The sequence below is a fragment of the Panthera onca genome, chromosome C2 (assembly GCF_046562875.1).
Source record: "Panthera onca isolate mPanOnc1 chromosome C2, mPanOnc1 haplotype 2, whole genome shotgun sequence".
Classification (NCBI taxonomy): domain Eukaryota; kingdom Metazoa; phylum Chordata; class Mammalia; order Carnivora; family Felidae; genus Panthera; species Panthera onca.
Window position 1 is genome coordinate 149,241,383 of NC_138347.1, and position 20,450 is coordinate 149,261,832.

General features: G+C 47.9%; 1 protein-coding gene across 10 annotated transcripts in view; it reads right to left on the bottom strand.

The window, feature by feature from the left end:
* TRAK1 (trafficking kinesin protein 1) overlaps window positions 1-20,450 on the bottom strand; it is a 158,282-nt gene that overhangs the window by 114,136 nt on the left and 23,696 nt on the right. For 9 of the 10 annotated variants that reach the window (XR_009611951.3, XR_009611949.3, XR_009611950.3 and 6 more), the window contains exon 2: window positions 7,576-7,770. Coding sequence is in view for 4 of the 10 variants with exons in the window: in XM_060638354.3 (XP_060494337.1) it covers window positions 7,576-7,770 (195 nt within the window). In the remaining 6 variants the exon portion in view is untranslated. Of the gene's footprint in view, window positions 1-7,575; window positions 7,771-9,989; window positions 10,143-20,450 lie in introns of those variants that run through there. The other variant, XM_060638359.3, reaches the window with a different exon arrangement.

Genomic DNA, 20,450 nt, shown 5'->3' on the forward strand with positions numbered 1-20,450 from the left:
CCAGGGTGCAGGGGGAGGCCACAGTGAGGCCGGTGGCGCAGAGGGCCAAGAGCCAGGTCACGGGGTCCTAGAAGACCCCGCATTTGATCCAAAGAGCAGTGAGAGGCAAAGGAGCAGCATGGCCCAATGGGGTCTCGAGAACAGACCAGCCGGGCTGCTGAATTAGAAGAGAAGAGCAGAGAAGCCAAGTGGAAGCAGGAGAGGGTTATAGCAGCCCGGGGACAGGACAGCGGTGGCTTCCTCCAGGATGGTGGCAGCCGGGTCGGAGGGGTGGTCAGAGGTGCACGTGCACGAAGGGTTAATAGAGCCGGCTGATGGCCAGCAGGACACAGAAAGGGGGTGAACCGTGTGACATCTATCAAGACAAACGTGTGTAAGGACGGGGGTGGGGATAGTGTTGGCAGAAGACATGCTGAGCCATGACTGGGAACGGGAGCCTGGGGCAGGGGAGGGAGGGAGGAGGAAGGGGCATCAGAAATTTGGGAGTCGCCAGCACGTAGCTGGTAGTTAAAGCCTTGGGAGGAGAGTATACGGAGAGATGCGGGCCGGGCACACCAACACTTCCAGAAGCAGAGCACCCCTACTGGAGATTGCAATGAGGGCTTATTTGTATTTTTATTTATTTAATGTTTACTTTTGAGATAGAGCTCGTGAGCGTGAGCAGGGGAGGGGCAGAGGGAGAGAGAGGGGTGACAGAGGATCCAAAGCGGGCTCTGCCCTGACAGCACAGAGCCCAACGTGGGGCTCGAACTCACGGACCACGAGATCATGACCCGAGCCGAAGTCGGACGCTTACCTGACTGAGCCACCCACGCACCCCCCGTGTGGGCTTATTTGTAAAAGTTCTGTCAGTCCATCAGGGTTGACAGTCACTGATGTAGAAGCTCTGAAGAAGAGGGCAACCTGGTAAAAGAGGTTGCAGGGACCGGCCAGAGAGAGTGGTCAGCCCTGCTCCAGGCACCAGGACCTCCAGCTGTGGCCCGGGGCAGACACTGAGGTCCAGCCGACGCTTTGGCCAGCGAGCCCCCACAGATGCCCTGTGTCCTCCTCATGCCCGGCCCCCTGCAGACTCCCACTGGCCCACAGTAAGTTCTGATCGGCAGGTAAAGCATAACACGTAGGCTCATACACGTGCTCGTTATGACTGGGGCTGCGCGGACACAAGCGAACGAACACAGTGGACATGGGGGCACGGTATCGACCGTGCGTTCCGTGGGCCCAACCCCAGGTGCCAGCGTGAAGGGCAGGAGGACCCATAGGTGACCCCTGGCCCGTGCAGGGCAGGCACCGCGCACGAGCTTCGTGAGGCACTTCGCCACAGGCCTTAGGTTCTCCGGCAATGATCTTTATTTTTAAATTAAACTTAAAAAAATTAAAATGGCACAGGGACCTAGTTGAATACGCAGGTTCCCAGAGCCCACTCTACTTCTCGCACACAAGCAGGGCGAGCAGCTCCGTGCAGGATGCCAGCAGAGGCCTCGAGGACTTCCTGCATTGGCCCAACCCGGTGCAAAGTCCCTGCTTAGGTAACGGAAGAAAATCAATAATCCAGGAGATGTTTCTACTTCCTTAGCCAGAAAACCTCATCCAGAACTCAAACAAGTCAAGTTCACAAAGGATCACAGGAGCATACCAGGGACTCAATAAATACTTGTGGGCTGATTCATCAGCATTACCTTACGGTGAAAGTAAACAATGGAACAGTGTCTTGAAACCCTTATTTGCTTTATAACCTTCTCTTCTTAGGGAAAAGATTATTCCAGGGAAACTCAGAGGTGAAGTGGTCAGAGAATCCTCTACACTTGAGACAGAGAGGGATTTCTTGACCCAATGCTTTTTTTTTTTTTTTTTAATGTTTTTATTTATTTTTGAGACAGAGAGAGACAGAGCATGAGCAGGGGAGGGGCAGAGAGAGAGGGAGACACAGAATCCGAAGCAGGCTCCAGGCTCCGAGCTGTCAGCACAGAGCCTGATGCGGGGCTCGAACTCATGGACCGTGAGACCATGACCTGAGCTGAAGTCAGACGCTCAACCGACTGAGCCACCCAGGCGCCCCGACCCAATGCTTCTTAATCAGAAAGTCATACAGAGCAGCCCCTGGAAATGAAGAACCAGAAGGAATCATCGCTACCTACCAAGACAGACACCTTCCTGTCTGGTTTCTGCAGTATGTTACGTGACAAGAAAGGTCGACAGCCACACGCACAAGTCATTTCCACTGGAGATGGGGAAGTGTGACCTGTAGACCACAGGACAGAGGCAAAACCACAGGAAGGAGGGAGGAAACCTCCCCCTGAAATTCAGTTACATGCAGCTGAGTTTCACTTAGGACAGTGACCTTCGTTAAAAAAAGTTCAATTTTGAATCTGTGGGACACACATTTTGTAAACAAATAGCTACTGATATTCTCAAACTGAGGGTTTGCTCTTTGTATCACGATTACCAAATGGACTTTATTCTTTTTTCTTTTTTTACTTCCTATAATTTATTTATTGTTGATCATTTACATCCAATTAGCACATGTTGCAACAATGATTTCAGGAGTATCAAATGGACTTTATTCTTAAACTACAACTGTTTTCTCGTTTAGCTGAGAGAGTAGTTAAGATATGAAGTCCAAACCAGACAACCTAGGTATGAAACTCAGCACCCCACCTTGGTAGCTGTGTGACTCTGGGCGAGTTTCTTAACTTCCCTGTGCCTCAGTGTCCTCATCTGTAGAACAGGGGCAGCAAAACTCTTTCACTCAGAGGTCAGTGTGAGAATTAAATGAGATACATGTAAAGAATTAGAAACAGTGCCTCATACACACTAAGGGCAAAGTTGACTCTTCATTCTTCCTCTTAGACCGTCTAAGCCTAAACATCCCATATTTATGGGCACGTCTGCAGACTCATCAGGAGTCAAAAAATCAACCTGCCTGTTAAAATCTGTCTGAAAAGGTCATTCTACCACCTGGCAAAGGTAGACACTCAAAGATGTGGACACTTCTTAACAGACCAGGTGAAGGGTGCCTGGTTGAGTCAGTTGGTAGAGCATGTGGCTCACAACCTCTGGGTCGTGAGTTCAAGCCCCACATTTGGCATGGAGCCCACTAAAATAAAAAAATATAAAATAAAATAAAAAATAAATAAAATAAAATAATAAAATAAAATAAAATAAAATAAATAAAATAAAATGAAAAAATGAAAAAATAAATAAAAAAATAAAGTAAAATAAAATAAAGTAAAATAAAAAAATAAAATAATAAAAAATGAAAATAAAAAATAAAAAAATAAAATAAAGGAAAATAAAATAAAGGAAAATAAAAGTAAAATAAAATAAAATAAAATAAAATAAGGTAAAATAAAAAATAAAATAAAATAAAAAATAATAAAATAAAATAAAATAAAATAAAATAATAAAAAAATGAAAAAATGAAAAAATAAAAAAATAAAATAAAATAAAATAAAATAAAGTAAAATAAAAAATAAAATAATAAAAAATGAAAAAATAATAAAAAATAAAATAAAGGAAAATAAAATAAAGGAAAATAAAAGGAAAATAAAATAAAGTAAAATAAAAAATAAAATAAAATAAAATAAAAACAAAGAAACAAACCAGCTGAACACCAGATTCAAAAGGCAAAGCACTGTCTCTAGTCTGGGGGACGGCATGTAAGAAAGGGTGCTGAGTTTTACCTCATCCCCTATTATCAGAACCCCTAGGGTAACCCCTTATCCCCACTCCCACCCACAACAGAGAACCACTGCTCTAACTGATGAGAAAGTAAATCTAAAAGGAAACAGTTGTTATCTTCTTAACACAACTCACCACTGATTTAACACACTGGTGAGTCACAGTACCGTGGCCACCGTATCTCCTGGGTTACACGTGTGTAAACAGACAATGAAACCCAAAACGGACACCACGCACCCAGCAGGGCTCCTGATCTGTGCCTTCTACCGACCTCTCAGCCAGCTCAGCAAGGCTCACAGACACCTCAGAAGAAAGATCTGAAAACAGAAGATAAAGTACAAAGGACTACAAAGGAAACCAGCTGTATTATAATGCAGTTTCTAAAACTTGAAAAAAGTGTGTGATACAAGAGCTTCTTTATCAATGTATTAAGTAATAAGATCGAGGGGCACCTGGGTGGCTTAGCTGGTTAAGCCTCTGGACTTGGGTTCAGGTCATGATCTCGAGGTTCACGAGTTCACAAGTTTGAGCCCCATGTCGGGCTCTGTGCTGACAGCTCAGAGCCTAGAGCCTGCTTTGGATTCTGACTGCATTTCCCTCTGCCCCTCTCCCACTCACACTCTGTCTGTCTCTCTCTCTCAAATATAAATAAATAAACAAGCAAACAAATGAATAAAAGAACAAGATCTATCAGCACACCTAATGAACGCAATTTCAAAGCAGTGATGAGTAAAAGCGGTATTTCAAAGTATCTGTTTCCACTGCAGCGTGACATGCAAATCTTGATTTCTATCGGTGACCAAGTCACAGGTCCTGCTAATACCACTGTGCTTTCTTTTCTATGTTCATAGTATAAGGAAATGCTGCATTTCAGTCAGAAGTTAATGAAAAGAAAGATGTAACTTCATTTCTTTACAAGTCCACACAATCCCCAATTTCCCTCTACAGACCTGAGGTCCCAGGACCTCAGTTTGAAAGTCTTGCTCAAGAGCACGCTGTATTTAAGTTAACCTGCGGGGGAGCCTGAATGGCTCAGCGGTTAAGTGTCTTGACTCTTCATTTCGGCTCAGGTCACGATCTCGCAGTCCGTGAGTCTGAGCCCCGCGTCGGGCTCTGTGCTGACGGCTCGGAGCCTGGAACCTGCTTCGGATTCTGTGTCCCCCTCTTTCTCTGCCCCTCCCCCACTCATGCTCTCTCTCTGTCTCAGAAACAAATAAACATAAAAAAAAAATAAAAACAAAAAACAAGAGTTAACCTCTGGTCATTCATTGAACCAACAGTTAGCAATACCTACTTGGCTCTAAGTGCAAGTACCACAGAAGAAAATACAAAGCAAGACTGGGATGCAACCACCCTCTTAAGAATTTTCAGAATCTCTGCTCAGTGTTTATTTCGCTTCTTCCAATTTTAGTATAATTTGTGTTACCCACTACCAAATCCACCAGGATTTCTTTTTTCTCCCTCTCTCACATATATAACTAAAAGCAGAATGAACATGTGGAAACGGGCCATGGTGCCTGTTCCAGCATACTGTTGCAAGGATTTTAGGAGCTGGAGGTCGGTGCTATGGAACAAACACTAGGAGCCCTCCATGCTTCCTCTTCCTCGATAATCAGATCAGCTTTGCCCAAACTGCAGGCATTTCACAGGGATGAAGGAGGCAATTCGAATGGAAGTTCTCCGCAGACAGTTAAGTACCGCCCATGGATGGTTCCCGTGATGCTGCGAATGTACGTGCTTAATCTGTGCAGGAGAAGGGACCCAGGAGCCTCCCGCGCCAGAAATGGCCACGCAGGGTCCTGCAGAATCACAGGAGGGTCTCGTAAAGAAGAGTAAGGAACACACGGGGATTTTTGAAAAAGTGGTTCTGTGGCGAATCCTACCGCAGAGAAGTCTGAAGGAACCAAATAGAGAACCTGCCAAGGAGGTTACTCCGGACACAGTTTTCCACCCAACCCCACGTCTCTTGTTGTTACAGATACCGTGAGTCAACAAAAGTGACTGGCAAAGAGCTTCCTGTACCAACCAGACATGCTGGAAATTCTAAAGCTCTGATGTGAACACTGGTACAAGTCTTACATGCTAACTATCTGCCCTGGTGTGGATAATTCCATTTTTATTCCTATCGCAACTGATATCTACAGTGTTCACAGAGACTTGTAGGATTTGCCCTAAGTATAAAAGCACAGGTCAGTTTAAACAAAATTCCTTTCTCATTAACATCCAATAGAGAAAATGTGAAAACAGCCCCAGATACATGCTAAGAGAGAAACTTGAAGTTCCAACTTGTTTATTATAAACGATTTCACAAATTCAAGAACGCTGGAGATCACTCTCTATTGAAAAAAATAGTGACAGAAACTTACAGCTGGATCACGAGCTGGTTTTGAACCAAGTTACCACCAAGCAGCAGCAGAACTGCTGTACTTTTTATTTCAAAGGTGGCACAATGACACGCAGGTATGTAAAGATGTCACCTTGAAAGTGACGTCACCAATTAGACTAGGCTAAAGTTAACCTGAATTTTCCAAAGTCTGAGGTATCATGACCAAGGAGGGCTGGTCTGTCCCACCGACTTGATAGGGCTACACTGAATTTCTAAAGGGTACAGTTATTTCTACAAAGGCACCTCTGGAACGAACACTGGAAACATCATGAGCATGAGTTTTTTAAATTATCACATGTTTTCCCAAATCTGCAAAATCAGGTTTCACACCCTTGGCATCACACACTGGGAGAAAAAACAAACAAACAAACCCTAGTACGCTCCTCACCCTACCAGGTGTCAGCTTCTGCAGCCCAAGGCATGACTGTTTTGCTGTGGGAGCAGCATTGTGACTTTCCTGAATAACCAGCCTAGTGGGCTCTCACACAGAAACCATCAGCCTTGGAAAACCAAGCTCACAGATAGGGAGAACAGACTGGTGTTGCCAGGGGCAGGGAGTTGGGGGGCGTTGGGGTGAAGGGGTAGGAGAAATAGGTGAAGGGAGTCAAAAGGCACATACTTCCCGTTATACAATAAATAGGTCATGGGAATATAATATACAGCATGGTGACTACAGTGAATGACACTATACTGCGTATTTACAATTCCTGATAGATCTTAAAAGTTTTCATGAGAAAAATTTTTTTTAATATTTTATTTCAATTTTTTTTTAATTTTTAATGTTTCTTATTTATTTTTGAGAGGAAGAACACAAGTAGGGGAAGGACAGAAAGAGGGGGATAGAGGATCTGAAGTGGGCTCCATGCTGATAGCAGCAATCATGACCTGAGCCGAAGTCAGACGCTCAACCGACTGAGCCACCCAGGCGCCCCATGAGAAAAAAAAACACTTTTTTTGTAACTATGTGTAGGGACAGATGTCAACAAGACCTACTGTGGGGATCGTTTTGCAGTGGATACAAATATTGAATCATGTTGTACACCTGAAATTAATATCATGTTATATGTCAATTACACCTCAATTAAAAAATGCAAAATAAACTATCAGCCTTGGTAAATGTGTCTTGCTGTGTCATACAAATAATACTAAGCAGCCAAGATGTTCCCGGTACCTTTGGTTTAAATGCAAACTCCTTCCCGGTGAGGGTTTCTAGGTTCTCACATGGTATGTTGATAAGGGGGGGAAATGGGAGCCTTTTCAAATTCTCCTGTACAGTTAGGAGAAAACGAACTCACGTGAAAATTCATACTTAGTCCCCACCACTCTAAGACGTCTATTCGGAACACTTGAAGTCAAGGCCTTGCATGTAGCTAAATCCTATTGCCACATTTCTTGGCACACTCATCCACGAATGGTAGGCCGTAAGACCTGCTAAGCAGTACAAGGTCCCACGTGGCGCCACGGCTAACCAGCACAGCCCGTCACGGACCAGACCAAAGGGAGCTACTCACGGAAGTACTTCAGCGTCTCTTCAATTTGCTCGGTCGTGAGGTCAATGTTGGCATCTGGAGAAATGAGGGGCGTATGGAGCCAGTCGTCGTGGTCATAACCGTAGATGGTGTCGGCTCTTAACTTATAATGGGGCAGCTGCTCCTCCAGCAGGCTGATGATCTCGACTTCCGGAAGATCGGTGCTGTTGCACACGTCTGGAGGCAAGAAGATGGCAAGGTGAGAGCCCGGACTGGTTTCGGCCTCGCTGCTGAACTGAATGACCTTGTGGCCGCGGCAGGTGTCTTCGGCTACTTACCCACAGTATGGAGAGGCCAGGCGAGGCCACGTCGGGCGTCTTTTTCCTACTTAAATTCCATTCTCAAAATTTATAACACCCACCTGAAATAGTCACTTTCTTCAAAGCCACCCACTTTCTTCGAAGTAAAGCCACAACTCCCGTGCTTTCTGGGCTCAGTCATCCTTCCCGACCCTTCCTCCGACCATTCTCTTTCAATCATTCTACGTATAAGCCAAACCAGTTAGAATTTCACCAATATGCCCAACTTCTTCCTGCCACTCTTACCATTCAAGCCACCCCCCAGCCCCCGCACGTAGGATTCTGCCTCCATTTAATTCATTCACTCAACTGTTTATCCACCCATATTTCTTTCCATTCATCCATCCAAATACACTCTGCGTCCCAGAGACCTAGGAAATGCAACAGTAAACACCACAGTTATGGTCCTGTGCTTGCGACGCTTGTACTCTTGTGGGGCTTCCAACCAAAGTAACCGGTGTCCCTCCGTCAAGGCAGAGCTGGGATACCACCTCTTCCCAGATATGCCGGTGTTCTGGACACCTCAAGCAGAGCTAACCTCTCTCCTCCCTTCTATATTCACACAGCATTTTGTCAGCTCTTCAACTGCTGCCCTTATTAAGCTCGGTCCTCTGGGTAGTTTAGTATTCAACCCATCTCCCTGCGAGATGGCAAATTTCCATCAACAGTTAGTTGTCCTCAATCCACCACCCGTACCCCCTCACCCCTCATAGGTCCTGGCCCAGACTGCGCTCAGGGGGTGCACCATAAGGCCTGTGAAGGTGAATCAATCGATATAAAGCACATTAAAGAGACCCTTTAGGGGCGCCTGGGTGGCTCAGTCGGTTGGGCAGCCGACTTCGGCTCAGGTCATGATCTTGCGGTCCGTGAGTTCAAGCCCCACGTCGGGCTCTGTGCTGACAGCTCAGAGCCTGGAGCCTGTTTCAGATTCTGTGTCTCCCTCTCTCTGACCCTCCCCCGTTCATGCTCTGTCTCTCTCTGTCTCAAAAATAAATAAACGTTAAAAAAAAAATTTTTTTTTAAATAAAGAGACCCTTTAATTAAACTTATAAAAAAAAAAAATCAAAGTACCCAGGATAAGCCCAATCTTAGGCAATTTCTCTACCCCTAGGAAGAATGAATTAAATAATTGTTAATGGGGGGACACCGGGGTGGCTCAGTCAGTTAAGCATTGACTCTTGGTTATGGCTCAGGTCATGAGCTCATGGTTCATGAGTTCGAGCCCTGCTTCAGGCTCTGTGCTGACAGTGTAGAGCCTGCTTGGGATTCTCTCTCTCTCTCTGCCCCTCCCACAAGCACACACACACACACTCTCTCTCTCTCTCTCAAAATAAACAAATAACTTTAAAAAATAATAAATGCTAATGGGTGAGTGCTGATTATCTCTCAGCTGATTCTGACATCAACCCATAAATAAACCGAAGCACCTACGGTGCTCATGGCTGGACAAAAGAAGAGAGTTAACTCGGTCTCGTGTTCTAGGAATGAGCCTTCCAAGAGAAAAACCACTCAAAAGATAAGAATAGAATAAGAGCAATTCTCCAGAAGGTTATTGCACAATGGTCTTGCCTTGCAGTAGTAAACACAGGTGGGGGACTGGGTCAAGGTGGAGGGCAGAGCAGAGGATTCAATCTCCCATCCCCTGTCCCTCTCCGAAGTGCAGGGAGGAGAAGAAAACCCTCTGGAGATCAACGAAACCACACGACAGCGAGGGGAAATAAGGAAGAGGTGCTGACAAGAGATCACAGTTATGAGTCATGCCCGAGGACGTGGAAGGAGGCATCGAAGGAAAGGAGGAAGGTCCTGCCTGAATACACACAGAGGAAATGAGTGGAGCAAACAGTGTGGGTCCCGGGGTGCTGGTCCCGGGGTGCGGCAAGTTTGGGGGCGGGGGGGCAGAGGGAGCAGGAAGGGCCCGGGGCAGGGGTTTGCTGGAGACCAAAGCCGGCACAGCAGGGAAGACCGGTCCCTTTGCTCCTCTCTGGGCTGAACCAAGGCAAAGGCAGCGGCGGGGCAGTGGCCATGTGGCCATGTGGCCGCTCACACTCCAACAGTGTGACACCTGTGCCCAGAAGAATAGCTATGCCAGAGACTTACCTACATTCCTGTGTCCTTCAGGTCTAAGGCCACACAGCAGGGGGGAAAAAAAAAAAACAAAGAAGCACAGGTAAAGAGAGCATTCAGTGACCCAGTGTTTCCCTTTGGGCAGGAGCCCACTGAGACCTGTCAGACTCCCTCTACCTCCTACCACCCCCACACACCCTCTTCTTGCTCAATTTAATTTGCAAAGCTTCTTTGCAGAGCATCTCGATTCAGGAAGTCAGTGTGGTTTCTCGAGCACTGACGAAAGAGAAGAAAATAAATACAAAGTGAAGACATTTAGAATTTTACTTGGAGCTTCTGGGACTGGCAGGTGGGGGTGGGGACAACATCTGAACATTTGATTTCTCTGCCTAACGTGGGAAATGCCACTGCAAGTGCTCTTGGCATTGCAGCCAGTGAAAACCAGACCGGAGCCGCTCTGCCGCGAACAGAAGTCACCTCCTCCCCGAGGACAGAGCCCACAGCCCAACCTCAAGACAGACATGTCCTATTTCTTCCCACCTCCCGCCAAGAACAAAACGCCACCAAGAGGCTCAAGATGGGCCCATAATTAAGTGAATATTTCCTTCTCTCACAATCAGGTGAAGAGTAAGTTCCCACAATGCTCGTCTTGAGGACAGGCCTCATGACTACAAAATGGCAGCCTTGTGAAAAGGGGACGTGGGGTCAAGGAGGGCTGACGCCCAGCTGGTGGCATCTCTCAACTGAACGTGGATTGGCTCCACAAAGGACCGTGCCAGCCTATGCCTAGGGAGAGAGGCAGGAGACCAACACATTCCTGAGTGACTCACCCTCACAACAGGCTAGAATCTTCCAGCGTCACTGCTTTGGGTGGTGGGGAAGGCAACAATCTTAAACAAAAATCCCTTCTAAGAATAACGTGTCACTTCTGAGCATGTTGGCAGCTGCTCAGACTCTGAGCCTTGACCTGTCCTTCCACATTTCCAGGGCTGAAGGTCAACCTATTTACAATGTGGGTCCTTATGCCCAAGAGACATCATTTTCCTAGAAGCACATGATGGCCGGCGAGATAAAGTATCAAAAAGCGAGAGTGTGCAAAAATGTCTTTTTAAAAAACTCTGTGTATTTGATTTTGCCATAATGTGACCAGTCATATAAACACGGCAAGTTTTCAGCTGCCTGGACGGCCCAGAGAATCAGAGCATAGGGAAGGATTATAGAGACCATAAGCCCTGGGGACCTCCAGTGGAGGGGACGCCACATTTGCTGCATGGAGAAGACGTACCAAGGCCTGAGGTTGAGTAACCATAGTAAGAGAGCCTCCGAGAATTCCCCAGGAATTCTGCACTGTGGCAGGCCCAAGCCAGCTGCCTTCAGGGCACTCCCTGACCCTCCAAGAAATCTGGGACACACACAATATTGGCTCTGGTTTATAGATGCAGAAGCGGAGATTCACAGGGGCTATGGAATATCTTGTTGGTCAAGGCCACGCAGGTAAGTGGCAGATCCCATTCGAGAAGCCTCAGCTGTCCGACTGAAAGCCGTGCCCCTCCCTCTGCCCTCTGCAGCCCATCTCCCAGGCAGGCACATGAGAAATGCTGACGATTTCCCAGCATATTCTGATAGGGAAGTTTTTGTTCTAAACAGGGAGACAACTTCGTAAGTATGGTCGGGATGTTCAATTAAACACACTGACAGGGGCGCCTGGGTGGCGCAGTCGGTTAAGCGTCCGACTTCAGCCAGGTCACGATCTCGAGGTCCGTGAGTTCGAGCCCCGCGTCAGGCTCTGGGCTGATGGCTCGGGGTCTAGAGCCTGTTTCCGATTCTGTGTCTCCCTCTCTCTCTGCCCCTCCCCCGTTCATGCTCTGTCTCTCTCTGTCCCAAAAAATAAAAAACGTTGAAAAAAAAATTTTTTTTTAAATAAAAAAAAAATAAAATAAAAATAAACACGCTAACAAATTAGGGAGATGTCAGAATGTTCCTTCCAGAGCACGGGAAGAACGGAGAAGTAAAGTAACTTGTCTGCGGGACCACGAAGGATCAGGGGCCTGAGAAGGATGGCCCTGCCCCCTCTCTTGGGGCTTACTGACTCAAGCTCAAGGTGTAAAAGAACACTGTTGGCCAAACCTAGAGGAAAGGACCCCTTTATGCTCCTAATGGTCATCATTTCTCCAAAGCTCCAAGCCACATCATTAACATTAAAACGTGTTCTCGGATAAGGTATCAGTCTACTGATTAAACTCAGACCCCAACAGGTCCCTGGCTTCTGGCAAGTGTGCAGCAACCACAGCCCAGAACCCACTGAGCCCCCAGCATGTAAAACCTTCGAAAGGCCAGGCTCACCCCGGCTGTCAGGGTGGACTGAGCCCTTCGTATCTCTCCACTCTCCAGTTACTACAACAGCTCTATGGTTGCCAGCCACACCTCCCCTGGACCCATCTGTGGAAAGATGTTTTTAAAACATGGCACTGCCCTGCTTTAGAAACCTCCCAGCTCCTCAGGGGCACCTGGGTGGCTCAGTCAGTTAAGCATCCACCTCTTGATTTCGGCTCAGGTCTCGATCTCATGATTCGTGAGTTCAAGCCCCCACATGGGGCTTCATGCTGGCAGTGTGGAACCTTCTTGGGATTCTCTCTCCCTCGCTCCCTCCCTCCCCCCCCCCCTCTCTCTCTCTCTCTCTGCCCCTCACTCCCCTGTTCATACTCTCTCTCTCTCTCTCTCAAAATAAATAAACTTAAAGAAAGGAAAAAAAAAAACCAAAAGCCTCCCAGCTCCCTATAAAGTACTTCATGATTCAGCCCACACCCGCCTTCCTAAGAAGCTGTGGGGACAGACGTTTCCCAATACCCAATTTCTACTTCTTCCTTTTGGTAACGTAATTCCCAAGGTGTGGCTGGGCACGTGGCTACCCGGCTAAAAACTACATTTCCCATCTCTCCTTGCAGTACGGTATGTCCCTGTGCCTGGTTATCAGGATGCTCACAGAGCTCCCGAGCCTCGCCTTCTCCAGCTGTGGGATACAGAGAGGGGGCTGGTGCTGAAACCACCTTCAGCCACACAAGTTAAAGGCAACAGCAGGGCAACCCAGGGTGCCTGGGACCACCTGGTGGGGTCCAATCTGCCCCTGGGACTTGTAAGAGGGGAAGAAGGAAATGTCTACCTTGTTGAAGCCACTATTACCTTAGTCTCTATTAAAACGGCCTTTCTCATCAAGTGCAGTCTCTGCTCTTTTCTCCAGTACCCCTTCAGTTAAGCCACACCAACTTCTCAACATTTGCTAAGCACAGTTTTTCACAAATCTTGATTTTGACACCAGCTGTCCTAGCTGCCTAGAATGCCCTTCACTGCCCAGCAAACTCCATCTCAAAATACCACTCAAATGTCACCTTGTATTTCAAGCTTTCCTTGACTTCTGTCCCGTGGCTATATATGTAGTACATCATCGACTATTTCGCTACAATGTTATGAGTGTTTTCTGTAATCCCCTCTTCACTAACTGTAAGCCCCTCAGGAGAAAGAACTGAATCAGCCACCTTTACAGCCAGCTGGGCAAGAGTAAGTGCTCACTGAGCGCTCCATAAATAACGGGCACAAAGGCGAGGACGAATCACCAACAGGGAGCAGGGCTAGTCTGGCAGCCCCATGTCCCCGGGATGGACCAAGGCCCAGCCTTCGGCACAGGGGAGGTGGAGTCGCGTAGTGCCAAGTGCTTTCAGGCCCCTCCTGGCATCCCCCTAGGTTTTTGTTCAGCACAGAGGTAAGTCCCGCTGGGAAGTGAATGTCCCCTCGATCACGCAGCAAACACCGATTCCATCCAAGGCCCCCTATTCTTACGGCAACACTTTGGGAGCAAAACACAACAGATCTCTTCACCTGTTCGCAGGTAGAACCCTTCAGAGGCCTTCTAAAAGTGCAGGGGGCTAAAAGGGGCTAAAAGTGCAGCTACGTCCACTCGACACCCGACTGGGGCCAGATCCTCCCTCCCACAGAGGGGCTAGAAGAGGCCCCTCTGATACACAGGTGGCACGGCAGTCTTCACGGAACTTGCCAGGCACCTGAGATAAAGCTTAACATTTTATAGCAGAGGAGGCAGCTCTAAATTAGTGTCTGACATTTAAAAATCAGGGAGTCTCATGTAAAGACACAGATCCCTGGCCTCTCAGAAGAAATCGACATATCCAGGACCACGCAGTTACATGCTCTGAGCGGTGGCCACCCCCAGATGGGGTGCGGTGGGCTCCATAGGGGTTTCTGGGGCCTCTTGTCTGCAGGCCAGAGCTGGAGGGCTCTGGGCCCAGGAGAGCAGGAAAGTGCACAAATGTAGGGGAGAAGCGTCCTAAACACTCACCCAGGCTCCGGGAGATCCTGGGGCAACAGCAGGGGGAGGAGAAAGAACAAAAGGAGAAAGGGAACCGTGCCGGACAAAGAGGAAGGCTTTCTGAGAAGAAACTGGCACAGTCAGGGAAGGGAGGGGCAGGGGAAAGTCGGGGAAGAGACAGATGGTGAGGCACGCCAGCAGCATGACTGCCCCCTGCTGGAAGGTGCGTGAGGCCCAGGTACAGCAGGAGCACTGTTCCAGGAGCTTGGAGGGGGGGACGCCGGGCCTGGCTCCGTCCCCAACTTCTCCCTGTCACCCCGGCAAGCTCCATCTTCCTCCGTCGGGAGCTCCATTTCTGCATCCATGGAACAAAGGCGTGGCGTTGCAGAAAAGCTCTATTCCTGCCCACACGTGTGTGAGCAGCCAGACCAAGAACTGTGTGTAGAGCACATCCTGCTCCAGCCACAAGGTGCTCGTGGCCCTGGATATGCTGATTCCTCAACCTGCCTTTTTACAGATTTCTTGATTTTTAAAAGTCGGACACTCACTCAGAATTTTGTAAACACCCGGGGCACCCGGGTGGCTCGTCAGTTAAGCAACTGACTTCAGCTCAGGTCATGAGCTCACAGTTGGTGAGCTCAAGCTCCGCATCAGGTGAGCTCTACTTCTCTTTCTTTCTTCCTTCCTTCCTTCCTTTCTTTCTCTTTCTCTCTCTCTCTCCTCCTCCTCCCCCTCCTCCCCCCTCCTCCTCCCCCTCCTCCTTCCCCTCCTCCCCCTCCTCCTCTCTCTCCCCACCCCACCCCCCAATGCCCCTTGTGGGATTCTCTCTCCCTCTCTCTCTCTGCCCCTTGCTCACTTGTACCCTCTGTCTCTCAAAAAATAAAAATAAAAATTTATAAACACCCGAGGGTCAAATTAAGCATGTGTGTGTTCCTCCTGTTTGTGCTCTGGGATTTCCCATGATGCCCCAACTCTACGCCTTGGGAGAATGTTCTAGGCGACATTAAAGGTGGCAATCAAAGAAAAGTAAAGGAACCTTAACTCATAAAAACTGGCCCTATTCTACCCATCTGTTTTCTATTCCGTCCCCCCCCCCAACCCCACTCCATTTCTTTACCCACCAAGTTTCCACTTGGCCACAAGGACGGTGGCTGAACAGTGTGACCCCAGGGCTGTGCTTGAGGAAGCAAGCTTCTTACCACCCATTAAGCTTAGCAGTGATAGTAAACCTGCAGCAATGTTTGCAAGACGGCAAGAGACAAGACCCCTCTCCTACTGGGCCACTTGCAAACCACTTGTACAGACTTGGAAACAATTCATTTTTCTTGAAATTATTAAGATGAAAGGGTGCAGATTCAAAGACTTACACACACGCCATACTGGTGCCAGAGACATGTGATACTTTGTAACTGGTGTCTTTCTAGAAAATTCCTATTATAGGGTTACACAGTTGAGAGCCTTACCTATGCATGTTCGGGGAACTGTGTTAGGAGTTACGGTCTACACCACAAAAGTTATGATTTCACAACCTACAAAGGGACCGCTGGTCTACAAAGGGACCACTGGAGCTAAAAACCACTGGCTCAACCATCTCATCTAACGGAAGACAAGACTGTACTCAGAGAGGCTGAGGAGGCGCCCAAATGTCACTGAGCAACTGGCAACAGACCCGAGACTGGTACACGGCCGAGCACGTGAGAAGCCTCGGAAAGCGACAGTGCCATCTTGGATGCTGATTTGTGCCCTACGGTTTACACGGCACCCTGCCTGGTAAACAGTAGGCGCTCAATAAACACTTGCGGAATGACCCAAAGCACGTGTACCTATTCCTGAACGTCATCCACCCTCACCAACCAGCAGGCACGGTGAGGATGAAGAACACATTTTACAAATGAGGGAACCCGAGTCTCAGAGGTGATGTGAGGAGCCCAAGTGACTCTGCTCGTAAGGGGCCGAGCTGGACCCCACACCCCAGCCCACTTCCTCCCAACCCTAATTCACACATGGCTCATTCCCAGTCTGGCGGGTCCTGGTGAAGATCCTCTAGGGAAGGAATCTGCAAGCAAGCCTTTCCCTTCCTTCACTGATCTGTGCTGAGGAAACCTCCGGAAAACCGTACCTGGGGGTGACACTACCAACGGGCGGGCTTCTCTACGAGGGGGTCTTCAGGTGGCTCCCGAGGTGCCACCCCAGACCTTCTGTACCAGGAACTGGCTTTTATGTCAAGTACCTCCGACAGGTTCTTGCACACCAACATTTGCGAGCTGGCAGCCTCGGTGGTTTTCGTTAACTACATTTGCCTTCTTTAAAAACAACACCAATAAGTAAGGCGCGTGGCTCAACGTGCAAACAGAACACAAGGGCAAACAGGCTTCTCTGTGGGCTCCGTCCTTCCCACACCTCTGATCTGCGCCTACTTCCACTCAAGACCGTTCTGACACCCCTCACGAGAACGGCTGTGAGCTCTCAGGGAGCCCGTCCTCAGCCACCCCTTCCCCTTACAGAGGGGAAAAGGGGGGGGGGGGGTGTCTCACGGCTAAGCAGTGGAGGGACCAGACACAAGGTCCCTCCTGTCCCCATGCAGCGCCTCAGCTCATATTCTAGCCCCAAAGAGACAGGCACAACCCTTCTTTCTCCTCCTCTTCCGCCTCGCCCCACTAAGGGCCAGCTCCCTCGCTGTGGGCAGCAGAGGGGGTTTCCAGGACAGGCAGGGCCACACAGAGAAACCCCCATGGAATGGGAAAGAAAAGGCCAACAAAACTACAGAAAGAAAAAGCAATGGCTGTGGCCTTAAGTGCCACCAGAAGCAACTCTTTCTAAGAAAAAGGATCAACAATCACATGGGGTCAATTCCACAGAGACTAGGTGTCAGGTTCTGAGCTCTCACATAATCACACATGAACACCAGCTCAGATGATCCCTACCCCAGCAGGAACACTGCGGCAGAGACAGCCGATCTGCCCAATGGCCGTGTCCAGGTAGGGTCTGTGACATGACGCTCAAGTGCAGTCACGTGCAACTGACCCGGCACCGTCCGGCCGAACACGCCAGGTTGTGGTGCAACGAGAGAGGGCAAGAGGCAGGGCAAAGTCAAGGAAGGAGCCTGCTACGCAGGCCCCCAAATGGCAAGACCAAATCCAGTTTTTCAGAAATAGTGCCTCCCGTGGGCTTTGTATAGAGACCTAGAAAAGCAGAGGATAGTACGTTACAGGTTGGACTGATTCTAAAAGTAAGACATACAGCTTGAACTGTATGGATATTTTAAAAGGAAAAATGAATGCGTATAAATCCAGCCCAAAGTCAAACCTGCACAAAAAATAGGAAGTGTTACTACCCATTAGAATACGTTTTAGGAGCGCCTGGGTGGCTCAGTCACTTAAGCAACTGACTCTGGGTTTCAGCGCAGCTCATGATCTCACGGTTTCAGAGGTTCAAGCCCCGTGTCAGGCTCTGCACTGGCAGAGAGAAACCTGCTTGGGATTCTCTCCCTCTGCCCCTCCCCAACTTGCACTGTGTCCCTTCAAAATAAATAAACTTAAAAAGAAAAGCAATTTTTTTTTAGTAAGAGACAAATAGAATAAAAATACTTTTGGTTTTCCGATTTTCTTGATAATTTCTCTTAAAAGTATAGATTGTATCACTATTAAGTTATTGGGGGGGGGGGGGGATTTTACATGAAAATAGCCAGTGTCCGTGTGATCGTAATTAAAGTGTTCACAGCTGCACAAACAGCGTGACAGCACGTCTGGAGAACCAAAAATTGGTCGTGGCCCTTAAACCAGTACTCTCACATACAGGGTTAAATCTAAGAAAGGAATCCAAAACATCTAAGGTACAAAATATACAAGCATGTTTACGGTGCATCTGATAAAAACATACATAACCAGCTTCCTCAAAAAAGTTAAACACAGAACTACCTTATGACCCAACTGTTCCAAATCTGGATATATATCCAGAAGCAAATGCAGGGACCTCAATACCTATTTGTACATCCACGCTCCTAACAGCGTTATTCACAAACAGCGAAAAGGGAGAAGCAACCAAGTGGCCATCGATCAATGAACGGATGCCAAAAGGTGGTCTATTCACACGGTGGAGTATCACTCAGCCTTAACGAGGAAGGAAATTCTGACACAGGCTACAACATGGATGGACCCCAAAGACGTTACACGAAGTGAAATAAGCCAGTCGGAAAAGGACAAACGTCGTATGCTTCCTGTTACATGAGGTCCCGACAGCTCAGAGCCAGGGTAGCAAATTCATGGAGACAGAAGGTAGAATGTAGTTGCCCGAGGCTGAAGGGAGAGGGGAACAGGGGTTAGCTTTTAAAGGGAACAGAGTTTCAGCTGGGGAAAAGGAAAAAGTTCCGGAGATGCATGAAGGTGATACTTACTCAGCATCGTGAGTGTGCTTAACACTGCAAAACAGTACAGTTAGAAATGGTTAAAATGATAAACTCTGTGTTGTGTATATTTTACCCCTATTTTTTTTTTAAAGAAATAAAGGATGGTCACTGCATTAGGGATTTTCTTTTCTCTCTCAGACTTGGGACTTCAACGCCCCAGGGGCAAGAAAAGATACGCACGGAATAGACGTTTAAGAATATTCAAGGGAACCAAGCACACCGGCAGGTGGTGGCTAACACCAGGAGGGAAGGGAACAGAGGAGGTGGAGGGGCTGGGCTGGGCACGGACGCCCATGCGTCTTGTCTTGCCCCAAACAGCCCCAGTTCGTGCCTGTTGTTCCAGTGTAAGCAGTGGTATCACCCTCTGTCACACACGAGGTGTCCCTTCTAGAGAACAGGCTGGCAGGTCCTCAATAAGGTAAACACAGAATCACCATGTGACCCTGCAATTCCACTCCTGGGTTTACAGCCAAAAGGAGTGAAAGTGGGTATTCAAACAAAACCTTGTTGGGGCGCCTGGGTGGCGCAGTCGGTTAAGCGTCCGACTTCAGCTCAGGTCACGATCTCACGGTCTGTGAGTTCGAGCCCCGCTTCGGGCTCTGGGCTGATGGCTCGGAGCCTGGAGCCTGTTTCCGATTCTGTGTCTCCCTCTCTCTCTGCCCCTCCCCCGTTCATGCTCTGTCTTTCTCTGTCCCAAAAATAAATAAAAAACGTTGAAAAAAAAAATTAAAAAAAAACAAACAAACAAAAAACCTTGTATACAAATGCTCACACTAACAGTCTTCCTAGCGCTCAAAAGGTGGAAACAATCTAATGACCAATGACCAATGCGTGAACTGACAAAAAGAAAATGCGGTATATCCATACAGTGCAATGTTATTCAGCCTTAAAAAGGAATTAAGTACCGGGGCGCCTGGGGGACTCAGTCAGTTAAGCGTCCAGCTTCAGCTCAGGTCATGATCTCACAGTTTGTGAATTTGAGCCCTGAGCCCCGTGTGGGGCTCTGTGCTGACAGCTCAGAGCCTGGAGCCTGCTGCGGATCCTGTGTCTTCCTTTCTGCCCTCCCCATTTGCACTCTCTCTCCCGCAAAAATAAACAAACATTAAAAAAGGACAAAAAGGAATGAAGCACTGATACATGCTACTAGGTGAATGAACACCGAAAACATGAAAGAAGTGAAGAAACCACTCACAAAAGACCACGTATTGTAGGATTCCATTTATGTGAAATATCCAGAACGCATAAATCCATAGGGATAGAAAGCACATCAGATGGGTAGTCGCCAGAGGCGAGGAGGAGGGAGGAACAGAAGTGAGTGCTAATGGGTAGGAAGTCCCCTTCGGGGGTGATGAAATGTGCTGGAAATGGATGGTGCTTACGAAATCTGGATACTCCAAATGCCACTGAATTACGCACTTTAAAGACGGCTACATGGGAAATATTATATGCATTTTAATACAATAAAAAAAAAAACCCTAATAACAAAAGTGTCCCTGCCGAAAAGCCACAATGCAACACGACTACACAATCACTAGGATGACTATAATAAAAGGGACAACGGCATGAGTCAGGGAGGATGTGAAGAAACGGGAACCCTTACACCCTGAAGACAGGAATGAGAGACGGAGCAGGTACTCAGGGAGTACAGCAACTCTGTAAATTTACTACAAAGTATCACTAAATTGTGTGCTTACAACGGGGACATTTTATGGTTGTGGAAACTATAGCTCCACGAAGCTGTCATAAACTGTCCTTGCTTGGAGGAAGTCAA